Source organism: Fragaria vesca, linkage group LG3 (assembly GCF_000184155.1).
Source record: "Fragaria vesca subsp. vesca linkage group LG3, FraVesHawaii_1.0, whole genome shotgun sequence".
NCBI lineage: Eukaryota > Viridiplantae > Streptophyta > Magnoliopsida > Rosales > Rosaceae > Fragaria > Fragaria vesca.
This window is the reverse complement of record NC_020493.1, coordinates 18,341,599-18,358,846: the sequence shown is the minus strand read 5'-3', so window position 1 is coordinate 18,358,846 and position 17,248 is coordinate 18,341,599. Positions and strand designations below refer to the sequence as shown.

At 37.1% G+C, this 17,248-nt stretch overlaps 3 protein-coding genes and 1 non-coding gene across 4 annotated transcripts; 2 read left to right on the top strand and 2 right to left on the bottom strand.

Annotated features, from left to right (window-relative positions):
• Positions 1-3,017: 3,017 nt before the first annotated feature.
• Positions 3,018-4,035, bottom strand: LOC101303601. Its single transcript, XM_004295906.1, has one exon. It carries the CDS (start codon positions 4,033-4,035, stop codon positions 3,136-3,138), a length of 900 nt encoding a protein of 299 aa, XP_004295954.1. The 3' UTR covers positions 3,018-3,135.
• A 1,961-nt stretch (positions 4,036-5,996) lies between these two features.
• On the top strand, positions 5,997-8,687 carry LOC101303315 (B3 domain-containing protein REM5-like). Its single transcript, XM_004295905.1, has 4 exons — positions 5,997-6,101; positions 7,834-8,131; positions 8,243-8,340; positions 8,427-8,687. Exons 1-4 carry the CDS (start codon positions 5,997-5,999, stop codon positions 8,685-8,687), a joined length of 762 nt encoding a protein of 253 aa, XP_004295953.1.
• A 1,104-nt stretch (positions 8,688-9,791) lies between these two features.
• LOC101303024 (pentatricopeptide repeat-containing protein At1g07740, mitochondrial-like) lies at positions 9,792-11,198 on the bottom strand. Its single transcript, XM_004295904.1, has one exon. The coding sequence runs from the start codon at positions 11,196-11,198 to the stop codon at positions 9,792-9,794; it is 1,407 nt and encodes a 468-aa protein (XP_004295952.1).
• A 330-nt stretch (positions 11,199-11,528) lies between these two features.
• On the top strand, positions 11,529-13,083 carry LOC101307099. The gene is made up of 3 exons (XR_184262.1): positions 11,529-11,765; positions 12,649-12,702; positions 12,864-13,083. It is a non-coding gene; the product is annotated as an uncharacterized LOC101307099 (transcript).
• Positions 13,084-17,248: the final 4,165 nt, after the last annotated feature.

Here is a 17,248-nt window from a genome sequence, read left to right as displayed (position 1 = left end):
CACANCGCCGTACTATATATATATATATATATATATATATCTATATATGCAAGAACAATAGGAAAAAATTACATAGATGGAGACTGATGGAGTACGTAATGATAATGTCCATGAAAAGGCCGCATGCGGTGGCAATAATGGTCGGGCAGTGGAGAACAAAAAACCTTCACAAGCTTGCATATACGATGATGGACAACACCCACATTTATCGATCACCTTTAATTTTGAACGTTCTTCTATCTTCCAAATTGTTCATGCATTTTCAGTTCTACACTTCTACGTACACAGTGATCATATATTGTGGTGAGCGATTATTGATCTGCTAGCTTGAACATAAGAGTGCTGCTATACATGTCTAATCACAATCTAATGTCTTCCCTGCAAAAATTTGTAACAAACTACAAAAATGAGTAAATGATAACTGCAAACTACACTTTCGGTTTCAAACAGATCTCATTTGCTCTTTCTTTTCTGGTGTTTCCTTCTTCTTCTTTCTCTTTTGGAAATTGAAAGTTTGAAAGCATATGTATGATCTCGAATGCAATAGATACTTTAGAAGAAGCAAATTAAAGAATATATAACCGGCCGTAACTATAATATTATTTGGGATTGTTCTTGTGCATCATCCTTCTAGCTCGATGCGGAAGTTTCGCGACTGGTTTTTTTTTTACTAAAGGACTCGACGGCCAGAATAGAGAAAACCATAACCATAAAGTAGGATGATGATACACTAATCAATCAAATCCATCCATGTAAAGCATAAAATATGTATCATATTGGAAGAAGATAATTTTGTATATTGGTCGGCGCAACTTTTTGGTCCTCCATTTTGATACAAATTACTAGACGGATACTAGTAATAGCGGAATTATTAATAGTACTGAAACACACAAGGAATGTAGGTTCGAAGAAATATATCTTCACTTATTATTGTGCAAAGGTACAATGTTTATTGTCTGAATCCTTCCCTCACAATAACTCTAAACAAGTCTATCTCTCTGTTTCGCTCTCGTCTAAACAGATGTTATCTTTGTTTCCTCCCCCTGTCTAAAACTAAGCTAGACACCTCTATTTATAGTCTAAAATCTCTATAAATCCTTATCTAACTTGGAGAGTATTCCCTAACTAAGTTAGACAACTAATCCCAAACTAAGTTGGAAAACTATTCCCCTAACAAGTTAGAAAAGCTATTTCCTTAACTAATTTAAAGAAGGAATAGGCTAATCCCTAAAAGGCTAGAATACACCCGTATCACATTTCCATCGGAGAAAATAACAACCAGGGGTGCCACCGCGCCGGAGCTACTCAAAAGCCAATAGGGGCCATGACATCCTCAAGTTTTGGCTATATAGTATATACGTATATCATCATTTCAACTTAGTTCAATAATATTCATACTTGATAATATTCATACTTGAGTTAATTGCATACAGTGACCTCCTCTTTTTTTTGCATGAAGTCAGTCTACCTCTATATCAAATCTAGGCTAATTGATTAACATACCCTAGAATTTTCTCTTAAAATAGAGCTACTGAAGTTGCTTATCAGTGAATTTATTCTTGGATTCAATTTTAGAACGGCTTCCTTCAATTTTAGGGAACTCTTCTAGTGAAGACATTTAAGTTGAAAACTTTTCGGTTTATGGTTTAAAAGACCCATTTTTCAATCACATTTTGACATCTCATCCGTTCAGTCTTTAGATTTATATGAGTAGACAATTTATACAAATTTTCAGCCAAATTGGTGTTCGTTAAGATAACAAACTATATCAAATTAATGGACAAACCAAATCTGTCAAATATGAACTGTTCAAGTTCATAATTGATAAATCACACTCATGAATGCCTTAAATTTTTTTAATATACCTGAAAATTTAGAGAAATGATCTACCCATAAATACCTATAAACTGAAGGAACAGTCAAGATATGGATATAAGATCAAAAGGTGAGATAAGCCGAAAAGTCCTCAACAAGTCTTTAACTTAAGAGTCCTCATTTATTAGAAGGGAAGGAGAGTCATCGGGGACGTAACTCCATGTCTCCATTAGGTGTTCTCTCAAGTGTATGCAAAGTGAATTGAAGAATGCCGAGCTATGGCCTTCAACAACACTTTCGTCGTCAACACCGTACCATCCTCTCAACGGTCACCAGGATAAGTTTCATGTAAATTTGTTCTAGGCAAATCCTTCATGAGGAAGTTGTGTAATCATATCATAGAAATAATCTTGGTTTTGCAATAAACTTGATGAATAACTAGTTAATTTTATCATAAGAATGAAAACATAAAATTTAAGGTCTATGTATATATTTGAGATTCAGAATGTAGCCCTCAATAGCAGCATTTCGTATATTAAATTGATGCGATGTTGGAACAAATTAAAATTACGCTATTATGTTAAGTGGCTAGTTTGTAAAGTTGGTAAACCAACAAATGTTGTCAAGTGTAATTTTGTGTCAAGCATGGAAATATCTTCGTTGTATGCTTTATCTATGTACATGCTATGTCATAGAGATTATGGAGATTCATACAATTCATATCAGACGAGATTAGCATCAATTAATTATATGAGATTGACCGTAGTAAACAGATGAGGCTCAGAAAACTCTGTTTGTATCAATCTATATTAGCGTACACTTGCTTATGTAATAGGATAATCTTTGTATAGTTTGATCTTGAGGACTTTTGATCCTTAGTTGGCTAAGCTGTCAAAATGGAGAAGGTTTGAAACCCGTTTCTTTACAATAATAAGTATGTAGATGTTGCTTTTTTATTGCAAGGCTATTATAACTTACCACAAGCATATGTATCTTCACTAATTCATAAACCCAAACTGGATAAGAGTACAGAGTCAAGTCGAGGTTTCATATTCCTTCCGCTTCCGCTTCTATCTCACTAGTATTCCATTCAATGTGTCATATCCAAGCAAACTAAATTGGTCTAGCGATCGAGCTAGTATGGGAACTTGAGACCAAATGAAACATAAATATGAAAGAAATTTAAACGTACACCTGATTTTACATGTATACAATCAACTTCTGCAATTTAAGTCACAAGGATGTTTCACACTGATCCAGCAAAGAGATGAAATAGCAAGCACATTACAGCATCTTATAAAACCTTAAGGCACACACAAGCTAGTAACTAAGATACACAGTAAATTCAAGAACGGTGTCAACTCCATCAGTATTTTGCTCATTCACTCCATTGATGGTCTTAACCAAAGCATACCCTTTTGCGTTCAAGTACTTTCCGGTCCCTCCCATAACTGCAAGATGAGACTCAGACGAAGCCATTGTGTGAACCCCAAAGAATGTGAGGCTATCAGCATACCCACCACTCTCAAACATTGCAGTGAAAGCAATGGTCTGGCTGCTCCCATCTTCAGAACTAGCGACGTAAAATCCTTGTGCCTTGCCCAACAAGCCAGAGCCAAGCTCGTGGCCTTCAGTGAGCTCATCGTCAAAGACCGTGAGTGTGCCGAACATGAGCTTCTGAAGGGACTGTCCTGGTGGGAGTTGGGCGCCGTTCACGACGGGGAACCCATTGTTCCCGCCGATGAAGTTGTTGTTGTTGTTTCTTTGTCTGAGGTTGTTGTTGATGTTTCCTCCGAGGCCGGTGAAGAAGGGGACGTTGTTATTGTTGATGATTCCATTGTTGTTGTTGTTTTGGGGAATGCCATTGTTCCCGCCGATGACTGCTCCATTAGGTTTAGCAAAGGGGACTTGGCCATTGACAGCAGGGTTGGTCACAATGCCAGTCACGGCTCTGGCTGAAGGGTTAGTCCCACCGATTATATCATGCAGAAAGAATGTAAGCGGATGGTAGGACTCCCCGTTGGCCACCGTAGCGGTCGGGCCGGCTGTTGTGGCACCGACGACAGGAGGAGGTACGGTGGAAACAGGTATTTGGGTTTGAGTTGTGTCGGTTTCTTCATCAAGGACTCTGGCTGAGGTGGTGTGTGTTATTGTAAGAGCTAGAAGGAAGAGGCATGTTATGGCCTTGAGGGGAAGAGGAATTGAGTTTTGGATTGCCATGAGGCTTTGGGAGGCAAGAGTGAAGCTATAGGAATAGTTGATATCTAGCTTTGAGAAGGTTTGATGAAAATTAACATGGTATGGTTTGCTTTATATACTATAAATTCAAGAAGCTCTCATGTTGAAGTGATGGAGTTGATGAAAATGGAGTAGGTGCACTGCTCGCAGTTCAGGTATATATTGGTGTATTGGTTGGAACTTTACATACAGAATGTGGGTGTCTTCTGAATGTAAACCTAACGAACTAAAACCATGTTGTCAATCATAGTACACATAAAATGTAACAATGCATCTAGATTAATTAAATTCAGAAGTAGCCTTTTGTTATGTTTTAAAACTAAAATCAGGTCCGAATCTAAAGCCCAATCTAGATTCCCACCCAACCCAAATTTAGCCCCAGGCCTAACAGATAGCCCAGGTGCCTAATGGATAAAACACACCAGGACGAAAAAAATATCGCTTTGTTCATTACTTCATTTAGGTTTCTTGCAGCCATCTTTATTTCCAATTAGGATAATGTGGGAATGAAACCCAGTTAAGATTTCAGCTTAATGACAGTTCATATGTTGCAAAATATGCAGAATATGGAGGAATGGTGGATGGTCCATGGTGCCTCACTGCCCCTTGATTTGGAATTTCAGTGGACGTCTTCCCATAGGTAAGTGTAACATTTGAATGTACTGATATCAGTTGTGGATGTTCTACATATTATCATCCATATTATCCTTTATGTAGCTGCAGCTACTAGGTTCATAGTTTCCATCATTCGGCCATTTGGGTTCATAGTGATATGTCACTATTGAATTATTGATAGGGTAGTTCACCTTCAAACACCATAGCTGTAAAATTCTCCCTATTTTTCACCCTTCTGAAGCCACCCCTTGATCATTATATTGTCTAAAACCGATTTCCCAATGAAAAACGAACAAGCACACTAAGGGGTGGACTGAAGGCATTGAAACAAGCACACCGAATCCTAGGACTGCCAAGTACATGCACAATTGAAATAATTCATTTAGCTAGCGAAAAAGCTGAATTAGTTTTCTCAGCTAATTTGGCTTTCCCCTAGTGTTGAATTAGAGACTATTTGTTTCTCAGCTGTCCTAGACTTCTCATAAGCATACGTTAGTGGCCTCAAGTAGTTTTATGGGGCTGTCATGACTCAAGAGTAGTTTTTAAGACTTGAATAGTGCTTATTCTACTTCTCATAAGCATATAGTGTAGTGATCATGATCTTGAGAAGGTTAACTGTCGAGTTATTTGATTTTACGTTTATGTCAATTAGTCCTGGACTTTTCCAATATAAAGTGAAAAATGTGTTTCCCTTTTGATTATTATTTTTGGCCGAGACCTGCTCACATTATTTTACTATCAGCTTGAATGAGGATCATAAATCCAAATTCAGCATCAGACTCATCAGTGCACTTCTGTCACCCACTCAGTACAAACCATGCAGAGACTTCTGCAGTGAGGAGTAATGAGTTATCATCTCAGTTAGCTATTGGCTTTCATTTTGGTTTTTCGAAGTAGTACCTTCATACCTATTTGGGAAAATCTTCTTGCTTCTCAGAAAGAAACAGAGTAAAAAATCATTAAATATCAAATCGTTTGCAATTAATTTTTCCTGGCACGTTTTTGTACAACTCCTGCAGATTATGCAGCATAGTTAATGGTTCCTCTACTCTTATGTTATGCTACAGATTTTTTTTTTTATTGTAGCAGAAACAGCTGTTTACTTTCATATAAGAATAAATATTGTCATTGAAAAGTGAGGGATACAAAGTTGAGTTGTAAAAATTTGGACAAGATTTCTTGCTTCTCACCTAAAAGATTTTGAAAGATCTCATCTTTAATTATGACCAAATACATAGAGCCCTGCTCTTAGCTAGCCCAAGGCTTTCTCTTCCTAAAGCCTCTCCCATTGTTTCACTTTCATGCTTGAAGCACAGAAATTCAACTAAATGGCTTCTTCAAAAAGGAGAAAGGGTAATAGTCTTGCCATTCAGGAGAAAACTCCAGGCTTCTTCAAGGTTGTTCTCAATAAGGCTCTTCAAGATGGGAAGCTTGTAAGTAATGACCTTTAACCTTGTAAAGTGGAAAACTTTGCTTCATTTCTGATCTCATTAATTTGAGCGTCAAAGTTGAAACCTTTAGATTTTCTTTTATCTCCGTTAGAAAGTAAGAGAAACTTACTTTTATTAAGATTATGTTTTCTTCTGTTCTATTCGTATTGTGTTCTTTTATTCTTGAACTCTTTACCTGCATGTATAGGATATAGTTAGTCTGATTTTGTTTATTAGATACCAAGTGTAACTAATAAGAACGGTAAATCACCTAAATGAACTGATCCCTTCATCCCTTGTGTTAGATTTATGGTGTAATCACTTGTCTGTGAGTTAGCTGCTTATGCATGATTACTATTTGAAAATTGAAGTGTTTACAACATAGTTTGTTAATGTATGGTTTGCCTGTATTGCTACTTTATTTATGTGTGTTTATGTGGTCAAGTGTTCTAAGGCAATCTGGATTTGGGGTTTTGGGAATTGGAAAGCTTGTTTATAATGTGACTGTAATTGCCATGGAAGTTAATTCTTAATTGTGCAGTGGCCACTTGAGCTTTCCTGCCTTTTGGATCTCTGAAATAATGGATGAGACTGATTCTGACTAATATTTCACCTCTTGTCCAACTTTATGTGTAAAAGAATGAATTTCTGCTTAATTTCATTCTGTGTGATTGATACATATATATAGATACAACTGCTATACAACTATGGTAATAATCTACAGTAATGACAATTGCATATAATTAGGAAAGAGAATCAGAATCACTCTTGATTTGAGGAGAAGAGTGATTCTGAGAGATTGTCGCTAACACCCCCCCTCAAACTAGACGGGCCTGCTCGGATAAGTTTGCTAGCATGAAACAAATGACGAGGCTTGTGAAGCGGCTTGGTGAGGAGATCGGCAGGCTGGTCCGGAGATGGGATGAAGCAAACACGGTGGCTACCTGTGGTCACTTTTTCCCGAACAAAATGATAATCAAGTTCGATGTGCTTTGTATGAGCATGGAACACAGGATTTGAAGCCATATAGGTAGCACTAAGATTGTCACAGTATAGCAGAATGGGATATTGAATGCGAGCTCCAAGTTCAAACAATAAGTAAGCTAACCATGTTGTCTCAGCGCTAGCATGAGCAAGAGAGCGGTATTCGGATTCTGCTCTTGATCAATCACACAGAATGAAATTAAGCAGAAATTCATTCTTTTACATGGTATCAGCCTAGGTCTAGGTCCTTACCTTTCCTTTCCTCATTTTTCTTGGCTCCAACCTCATCTCTTGGTGCTCCAAGAAGCAACCTACTGTAGCTCTGATACCATGTAAAAGAATGAATTTCTGCTTAATTTCATTCTGTGTGATGGATACATATATATAGATACAACTGCTATACAACTATGGTAAATAATCTACAGTAATGACAATTGCATATAATTAGGAAAGAGAATCAGAATCACTCTTGATTTGAGGAGAAGAGTGATTCTGAGAGATTGTCGCTAACATTATGTGTCCCATTGAAGATTTGTTCACTTTGCTCGCCTGATTGAGTGAATTTAGTTTCAACTTGATTGGTTCTTTTTTGTTTTTTGTTTTATCTTTTATTTTTATTTTTTATGATTGGTTCAATACTTCTGCCTCTTTCTCTTTTTTCTGCACAACAATGTTGTCTACATCTGTGATTCCTTTATGCCACATATTTACATGAGCATCAAAATTAATATGATGAAGTTCTTAATTATAGGAAATCAAAGGTTTCGTTGCGAGCAAGTATAGAGATTTCCTGGCAAACTCAGTAATCCTCAAGGATCCAAATGGAGCAAAGTGGCCAGTAAAATTGACAAGGTCTGATGGCAGCACTTGGTTGGAAAAGGGATGGCTTAAATTTGCACACTTTTACTCCCTTGAGGAAGGATACTTCTTGTTCTTCAGCTATGAATGTGTTGATTCGTGTTTTCATGTACGCATTTTTAGTAAGAATTATATAGAAATCAACTATCCATTTAAATCAAGTCAGCATGAAGAACCCAATTTAGGTGGAGGTATGTATGAAAATTTGGTTTTGTTCCCGTATGTGCATTTAGAATTTATTTTGGGATTCTGTTATTGCTTTGTGAGAATTTTCATGGAGTTAAATGATAAAAAATGGACAGGAGATGGTGTTAAATTTTCAAGCGCTGATAGTTTCAAATCTACCTTTCCATTTTGTGTCATCAAGGTCCAGCCTACATACGTGAAATACTACCACTTGGTAAGAAATTTCAACAAATCCAAATTCTGTGTAATGAGAACAGAATATTGCAATTTTTACTTATACATCTCTACTGATGTTTGCAGCAAATACCAATATCCTATGCCAAAAATTTTATCTGCAGAGGTCAGACGCGGAATGTGGACCTCCGAATCCCAAAAGGAAAAACTTGGTCTGCTAAGAGCAGTGTCACTAAGCAAGCAGGACGCAGCGAGATTGCAAGAATCCATGGCGGTTGGAGCAAATTTGCGAAGGACAATCAACTGCGTGTCGGGGATGATATTGTTCTTGAGATGATAAAGCAGCAACCTAAGACTACATTTGAAGTTCATATCTTCCGAGCTTAAGACATGCATATTACTATTTTTGGACCTTTGCTCCACTATCTGAAACCGAAGTCTATGTCACAAATTTCTATCAGCTCTTATGCATCTACTATGCTCCATTGCATAGAGCTCATCTGTTCTTAGGACTGGACATCAACAGGGTCTAATATTTATGGAAATATGGAATGCTTTTATTCTTAGACAAAACATCTTCTCCCTGTTGTATGCGAACATAGCTTTTAAAGGTTCTGCAGAGACACAAAACCTCTATTTTCACTACCGGGCATCATCATCGAGTAGTAGGGATTTGAATAGCTTAACACCTGAGAGAACTACCAAAACAAAAAAACAAAAAAAATCACGATTACTTCATTGCATTTTTGTCTCTCAAATGTTGATAAAGGTTTTCTCTTCATAAAGGCTCTCTCTCCAATTAACTTTTCATTCTTTGAAGGTAACAGTAAACAGTGGTCTCAACTCAAATGGCTTCTTCCACCAAGAAGCTAAAAGCTCTTGCATTTTCAAACTTTTCCTCTCCCCTCACACTCTAGTCACTAGATGCATGTCTTGTGCTTAGCTTATTTTCTTTTTCTAACACCCGACACTGCAAACAAACCAAACTATCTTATCTTCTCCTTCCTATTACCCAAAAAAGCACTACTTTTGCTTTAAGCTCAGGACCAAGGAGCAACTTATTTCACTGGTGGATGAAGATAGTTTACTGTTACGAAGCTCAGTAAATGTTCAAACTATTGAAGGAAAGCATATCAGTTAAGGTATTATGCATTAATATGGCAATGTGTGATGGAGGTAATTGTGGATCATGTATCATAGGTAATCAATCAGTAGTCATGTAGAGTGATTGTAGGATCATAATATTTGTCATTGATTCCTAGAGTAGATTTGTATGCATCCTATATGTATCAGCTAGCTTGTACAGAAGAGTATTGCAATATACAGAAATTCATCTTCACTATCATTTTGTTTACAAACTGCCCATTTCACTGTACTATAAGATGGTCTTGCTGCCAAAGTGCGAATATTTTATGTCTGAATCATATCATACCTGAAAGAGAAACAAAAGTGATGACAAAATGGCTGTGGTCGTCTCTTCCTTGACAACCCTTAGTGGGCAGAAATGACTTCAGTCATTGTGTCACCTGCAATACTGTCCTCACCACAAGCAGCAACAACTGGTGCTTCCCAAACATCGCAGCATAATTCCAGATTTCTGTTCTCCATCTCCTCCAAGACAAAACAAGCACCATCAACATTCCCGCACTTCAATAGTCCCGTAACCAAGCGCTCAAATGTTTCCAACCGAGGACAGTGTTTACTTGTCAACATTGCAATCAAAACCTTCAGCCCTCCCTCAAAATCTTCAGTCTGACAAAACCCGTCAACCATCATCCTATATGTAGCTGCATTAGGCTCAAAACCTCCAACTTGCATTTCAATCAAGACTTTATAAGCCTCTGTAGCCCTACCTTCCTTGCACAGAAAGTTGATCAAGATGTTATAAATCACAACATCTGGCCTAAACCTTTTTTTCTTCATTTCCTGCAGTAAAGCTTTCGCCTCCTCAATCTTCCCTCTCCTTCCCAGATCACTCACCAAAACACCATAATTCACAAGCCGTGGTTTACAACCCCGATAAGCCATATCAAACATCATCTTCTTTGCTTCCTCATACTTCCCCACCATGCACAAACCTTCCATCAATAATGCATACGTTACAGCATTCGGGTACTTCCCCTTCTGTCTCATATCCTCAAGCAAATAAGTAGCTTCCTCCAACTCTCCCTTTCGACTAAAAAACCCTATCAGACTATTATATGTCACAACACTAGGCTGCACTTTTCTCTCAAGCATTTCATCGAATACCTTCCGTGCTTCTTCCACTTCACCTTTCTTAAGCCACCCCTTGATCATTATGTTATACGAAATCGAATTGGGCCGAAAACCCATTTGACTACACCGACCGAAAATCTCATTGGCATCGGAAAACCGATCAGTGTCAACAAGCACATTGAGCAGAGAATTGAAAGATTGCAATGTACGGACGCAATTATAAGTATTCATTTCATGGAAAAGCTGAATGGCTTTGTTAATCAAATTGGCTTTCGCATAATGTTGAAACAGAGCAATGAAAAGGGTGTCTTTGCAGTGAATGTTTCTATCTCGTACATGGCCAAGAATGGTCTCAATAGCTTCGAAGTTGCGATTACGAGCCAGCTTATAGATGAGAGCAGAGTAGGAGGGGTAGTCGTGTTTGAATCCCATTTCGTGGTACTCTCGGAAGAGAGACAAGGCGTCTTCTGGGCCGTGAGTTTGTTTGACATCGGAGACGAAGGGTATGGGCTTGCGAAGAAGCTTTGCGGCGGCTCTGTGAGGGCGTTCGCGGCGAGGCTTGGTGTTGGGTTTGTTGGGACGACGGAGGGTGTGGTAGGTTTGGAGATTTGTGAGATTGGTCCAGTGGAGGAGAGGGTTTGATTGTGCTTGATGCAAAGCTTTGACTCTTGAGTGGAACATGGAGGCGGGAAGGAAAAGAATTTGTTTTCCAGGTAAATATGGATGGAATGAAATGGCAGGTATGTTCTTTTCTTACTACGTATCTTTATTGTCGGATTATTCATCGGTATGTTTGATTACCACTACGAGAAATTATTTGCTGTGGCCGGAACATCAGCTGGCATGCTGATTTGGTGTTCCCAACCACTAAACGCGCGACACGTGTCCAGCTGAAAAATTGATGGGATTTAGTATGACCTTTAACGGCTCCGTTTTCTTCTGTTTAGAAGAACCGTCTCTGAAGCAAAAACATATTGAAGCGAGAGAAGAGACCGTTCCAGATCCGCGACCAAATTGAATGAAAAGGCTGAACGAGAGAGAAACCGCGATTTTCTTACAGTGAGAATCGCGATTTGCGAAGATGACTGCGCCGACAGCTTCGATGGCGAAGGATGTGCAGCGTACAGTAATACAATCTACGAAATGTGCAAGTTGTACCTCAAAATTCGCCTTCTTGGCCGGCTAGGTCACGGTCAACGACGACGCCTCCGTCTGGCCTGGCTCTGTCCGCTTGGTCTTCCCACACAGGTTCTACAATTTTCGAAATTCTTCACTCTTTGATTTTTTGAATTCTCAAAGTTGTTTACTTTGGTTGGTTTGAATTTTCTGGTTGAAGGTTATCTGTGTATAGAAATGTAGTTATAAATTGTTAAAATTTGAGCAAGCTAGTTACTTCATAGTGTGAAATGAAAGTTTTAGGTAGTTACCTCATTGAACTTTAACACACTGAAACCGTAAAAGCATCTTAAAATTGGAAAATTTGAGGATCCTTGCTTCCTTTATTCATATAGAAACGACTAGAGTCACCACTTCCAGTAGCCAGATTCTCACTAGAAAAGGAAGTTTCCCAGGTGTGCCATTTTGAAGGACACAAGTTTGAGGTCCCTGATTATTTTAACAATTGTGCCTCAATGTCAGTTCCATAAAAAAAGAAAGAACAAAAATACAGTCTGAAAGAAACAGGAAACATAATTTGATCCAATCTATAACTATGAAACTTAACCAACATATTTATAGATTGTGATGCCTTTCGAAACCTATGATAAGCTTGTTTCTAGGATCTATATGATATGACTGAATGTTACTGCACAATGAAACAAATTACAATTTGCACTTCTGCTGAGAATATGTGGACTTCTATATCAGCCATAATAGAATGAGGCGTACCAGTATCAAACAGTTTGCAGTTGCAATGACTTTATGCAACTTCACCTTCTAAAACATACATCCTGCTATTATTATTTGGCCAAAATCGGAACCTTGCAAATAGATTATAGTGTTATTTGTGGTGGCAGTAGGTTTGTGGATGTACACCTGCTTTCACGGTTATGCAGTATGAACAGAATAGCTAAAGCCAAACTGCAGTTCTTTTAGACTAGTTATATTAGCTAAAAATGGATTCTAATTGCAGGTTGGTTCTGTTACAGCCATATGTTTCACCTGCTTTCTCTTAAGATGCTTTGTGGTAAGGCTTAATCTTAGTCTTTTTCAAATATTTTTCTGCAATGAGATTTAATCTCAAAAGTATAAATAGATATATCATTTCCACTTTAGTTCTTAGACTTGTGTACTTTTTCTTTCATGGAAATAGAGATTTTTTCCTATAATTTTTTTTTCAAATTTCAGACACCATGCAAAGAAACAGGTCTTTTGTCACAAGGACGAACTCAAGTCCGATATACTCCCTAGCATCATGCAAAGTTATAGTTTCAATATTCGTAGCGCCTCCTATTCTGTAACACATGACCATGAACAGATTTTAACATATGTTACTTTTACATTTTCCAGTTGTGGTTCCCGCCCCTTAATGTTCCATCATTTCATTTGTGTTTTAGAGAGCACAAGCAAATGCTATTGAATATAAATCTATTCCAAAAATGCTCAGTTCAGTAAAGTTGAAAGATAGCACAAATCTTTCCACGTCTAAAAGGAGTAAAAGGGATAAACTGATAGCCTTCATAGTCAAAAGTCAAAACCATACTGCAAACCATCCATTCTAGAGTAACACATCGAATTTGAGCAAAGGCTTTCAACAATAGCTGAAGTTGGCCAGCTTAATGAACAAACAAACCACAATCTGTTTACAGGTCTTTTTCTTTGAAAAAGAATAAGATACAAGTTCCATGAAATAGACTTCAAATAATCTCTTATCATTACCAAGAGTTTATTTGGACAGAAAATATATTAAGCCTTATGGTAAATAATATGGCATATCTCTTGAACTCTGCTGCTGCTCAGTCATTGAACCATGGCTTGGTAGAGGATATGATCCAAATTGATGGTTTGGGGCAGATGTGCTTCCAGATGTATGCTGCGATCATATTATATGATTGGAACTTTTAGTATGCTATAGAATGCTATAGAGTCAGATCCCTACAATAAATAAGAAAATATTGCCTCTTATAAAATTAGTTACATGACATTTAGTATCAAAGGAACACACAAAGGAAAGTATCAGACATATACTAGCTTATTACCTGATTTGATGGAGGCAAACATCCTTGAGTGACTGCTGACAAGTTCATAGTTGTCAATGTGAATGAAGAGCTCTGGTTGAGATACAAGCTTGCTCTAGTCGATCAAGCTTTCAGATCTGATCTTGTCAAGAGCCTGCTTAAATAGAACACTACACATAAGCAAAAGTACTTTGGTGATATCAAAAGGCACAAACTGAAGCTAAATCTTCACTAATATTCCATCAAGGGGAGCAACATAACATGCATCTTCACAATCAACAGAAAGCATCAAACTCAACCCCTGAAGCATATACTTCAACCACCAAAAACCCTACCAGTATCATTTCAAAGGCAGTAAACAGTAAACCAAAACTATTTGTCCACACATTGGGGACATGCATATGACAACAGAAATGCAAAACCAATTGTCATTGATCATGATTATCACTAAGCCCAAATTACACACCAAACAAAACCCCTAAATTATAATCAAAACCTTAAACCCCCAAATCAGAAAAATTTACTAGAATCCCCCTTCAATACTGATTGCAAAACAACAACACAAGTACACAAATCTCTATTATAATTATTATTTTCCAATAACAAAACAACAGATTTAGAATCCAGTCTAAAGAGTACAAATCTCTACTAATACAACACCAAAATGTAAACAAAACCAGTCCTCAAATGCAATCGCTCAGAATCTAAACAAGAAACAATCAAAAAGCACTATTTAATACTGAAATCGAATCCAGATGAACAACCAAAAAGCAAAGAGGACGACAGCTTCGAGGCATTGCTGATAAGCTCACGGAGAAAGATCTCATTGCTGTTGAAGGTGTTGATGATCTCGCCCAAGGGAGCGAAGGCCCTATCGTGCGCAAACTTTACCAGTGGCCCAGGCGAGCCCTCCGACGAAGCCACGAGACTCGATCTCGGCAGAGGAGAGTGAAAACGAAAACCTAGAGAAAAGATACGAGTACTCTTGAGGAGAGTGAGAAACTGAGAGGTTACTCAAACGGAACGGAGAGGAAACGGACCCGTTAAACAAATTGGGAATCCCATCAATTTTTCAGCTAGACACGTGTCGCGCGCTTAGTGGTTGGGAGCACCAAATCAGCATGCCAGCTGGTGTTCCGGCCACAGCAAATAATTTCTCACTACCACTGCTCACTCACATTGCCTATTACTTTAATTGAGCCTCAGACTACCAAACAAATTTTACGTATCAAGATGCACTTGCATCATTAATGTGATGCACTTGCACCATTAATGTGTAAGTCTTCAAATCGTCGTATGCGAAGATTCAATAAAAACTAGAGACCCTAAATTTCTTTATTTTATTTTTATTTTTGATCCTATCAAATTAAACGCTCATAATAAAAGTATCTCTTATTCAACCTCAGGTCCTCACCTCTTGTGTTAAAAACACTTATGACTATTTTTTTTGTTTCAATTTTGTTAATGGTATTAGAATACATAATGATCAATCATATTCATCTGGTCAATTACTGACCATTCATGGTCAATCACCATTAGATCTACATTTAAGGGTTACGAACAAAACAACTATATCCAAAGGTGATTGACCATAAATCTCTTAGTCAGTGACCATGAATCTCTTAGTCAGTAACTGATCAGGTGAACACTACTGCATGCATGATAATGTGACGTGGATAACTGGATCAAAATATTACATATTAGTTGCTCGGATTACTCGCACCTTGGTGCGTAAAAGAATTTTCGCTCAAACTATACCCAAAGCTATCATGGATTTCACTTTACATGTGTCAACTAAGGTTGATGCCATCATATTCCCTAACTTTCAGTGTCCTGCTAGACATTTTCACAAATCACAACCATTGTGTTGGAAAATGAAGCTATTATTGTGGAGTTGTCGGGGTTGTTCTCGGCCTGTGTTTATAGGTTAAGTTGAGTGGATAAATAAGAGTTAGGATTAATTACAAAATACTATCCGAACTATGATGCTATTTAATTTTTTTTTTTTTTTTTGCTTAACTTGTAACTCCAAAAATATATATACATACAAGAGTTTTACTAACTTTTATCACTAATTCACTATTGTTGCAAAATAAATATTTAATTTTGGAGTTTTTTTTTTGAATATTTTTGCTAAAGTAAATTGTTCTATTTGTATTTGATAACCTCAAAAAATAAATATTTTGTTGAGTAAATGTAAAAAATGATATATTTATTGAAATGACGAAAATGCCCTCAAAATTTAACAATGTTAGTGGTCAGGGTATCAAAATGCTAACGGAATGAAACTTCAGGTATAAAAATACAAGTTTTTGATAGTTAGGTATGAAAATAAAAATAACATCATAGCTCGAGTGGTGTTTTATAATTAATCCTAAGAGTTACAAGCCTACAAGCCTGATATTATGTGCTTTCTTGAAACAAAGAGCATACCTTCTGATTTTGAACAGAAACTTAGAGCTATTGGTCTTGATCAGTTTTTAGAGATCCCTACTTTGGGTTTTCTGGTGGCCTATTCTTATGTTGGAATTCTGGCAACCTATCAGTTATGATAGAAAAACATGATCGTTTTCTTTGTGCGGTCGCACAGAAGTTTTGTTTTAACAAAACTCACTCACTTCTCCACTAATGTAACTTTCAATGCTTGCTGGTTATACATGTCTCCCCAAAAACAATTACAGAATGCACTCTGGCATCATTTATTCAATGTCGTTGATTTTCATATTCCTACTGTACATTATTGGAGATTTTAACTGTATTTACATTAAATATTTCAATAATCAGGTTTATAAGGGAAACTTTTAGTATACCATATGGTATAACATGCCTCATAAATTGTGTGGCTATCATTGATTGAAGAAGTAACTAAATGACCATGTAATGACCATTTACCCTTTTAAAAACCCCATACATGTGTCATACAATTAGACACATTTACAATAGGTATGTCATACCATATGGTATGATAGACAAATCCGTTTATAAGAGTTTATTTTGTGTTAGTGGGTTGAGATGGAAATGACATGTGTATTAAATGGGTTTTTGATTCGTATAAAAAAAGAAGAAGGGGGGTTTTGACAGGTTGACTTACAAAAAGCGAGCCACGTTTTGGAGCACCGCCAATATTGAGATCCACATTATGTGAGCTTATGTGGCATAAAGTTTAATTTATTACAAAATTTGACGTGGTTATACCACTTTAACTGCCAGATAAGGTAGGATGCGCACATGTGGTACGCCTGTAATGTGGTTCATATAGCGTTATTCTGACATACAAGTAATCCACTTTTTATCGTGTGGTCTTTGCCTGTTTTATTTTATTCGGGTTTCGACTTTCGAGTTGTGTCATTGGATCATCAACTCTACTATCAAAAAATAAAAAGCATATTAAGAGTCGAAAATGACAAGTAGCAAGTGCATATTCAATTTAAACATAACTTACAAGTGGTATAAAAAAAACAATAAGGAAAAATTTCAGTTTACTCCCCTGAACTTTATGTCTAAAATCAGTCCAATGCCTCATTTTTTTTTTTAATCAGTTTCATCCCTAAACTT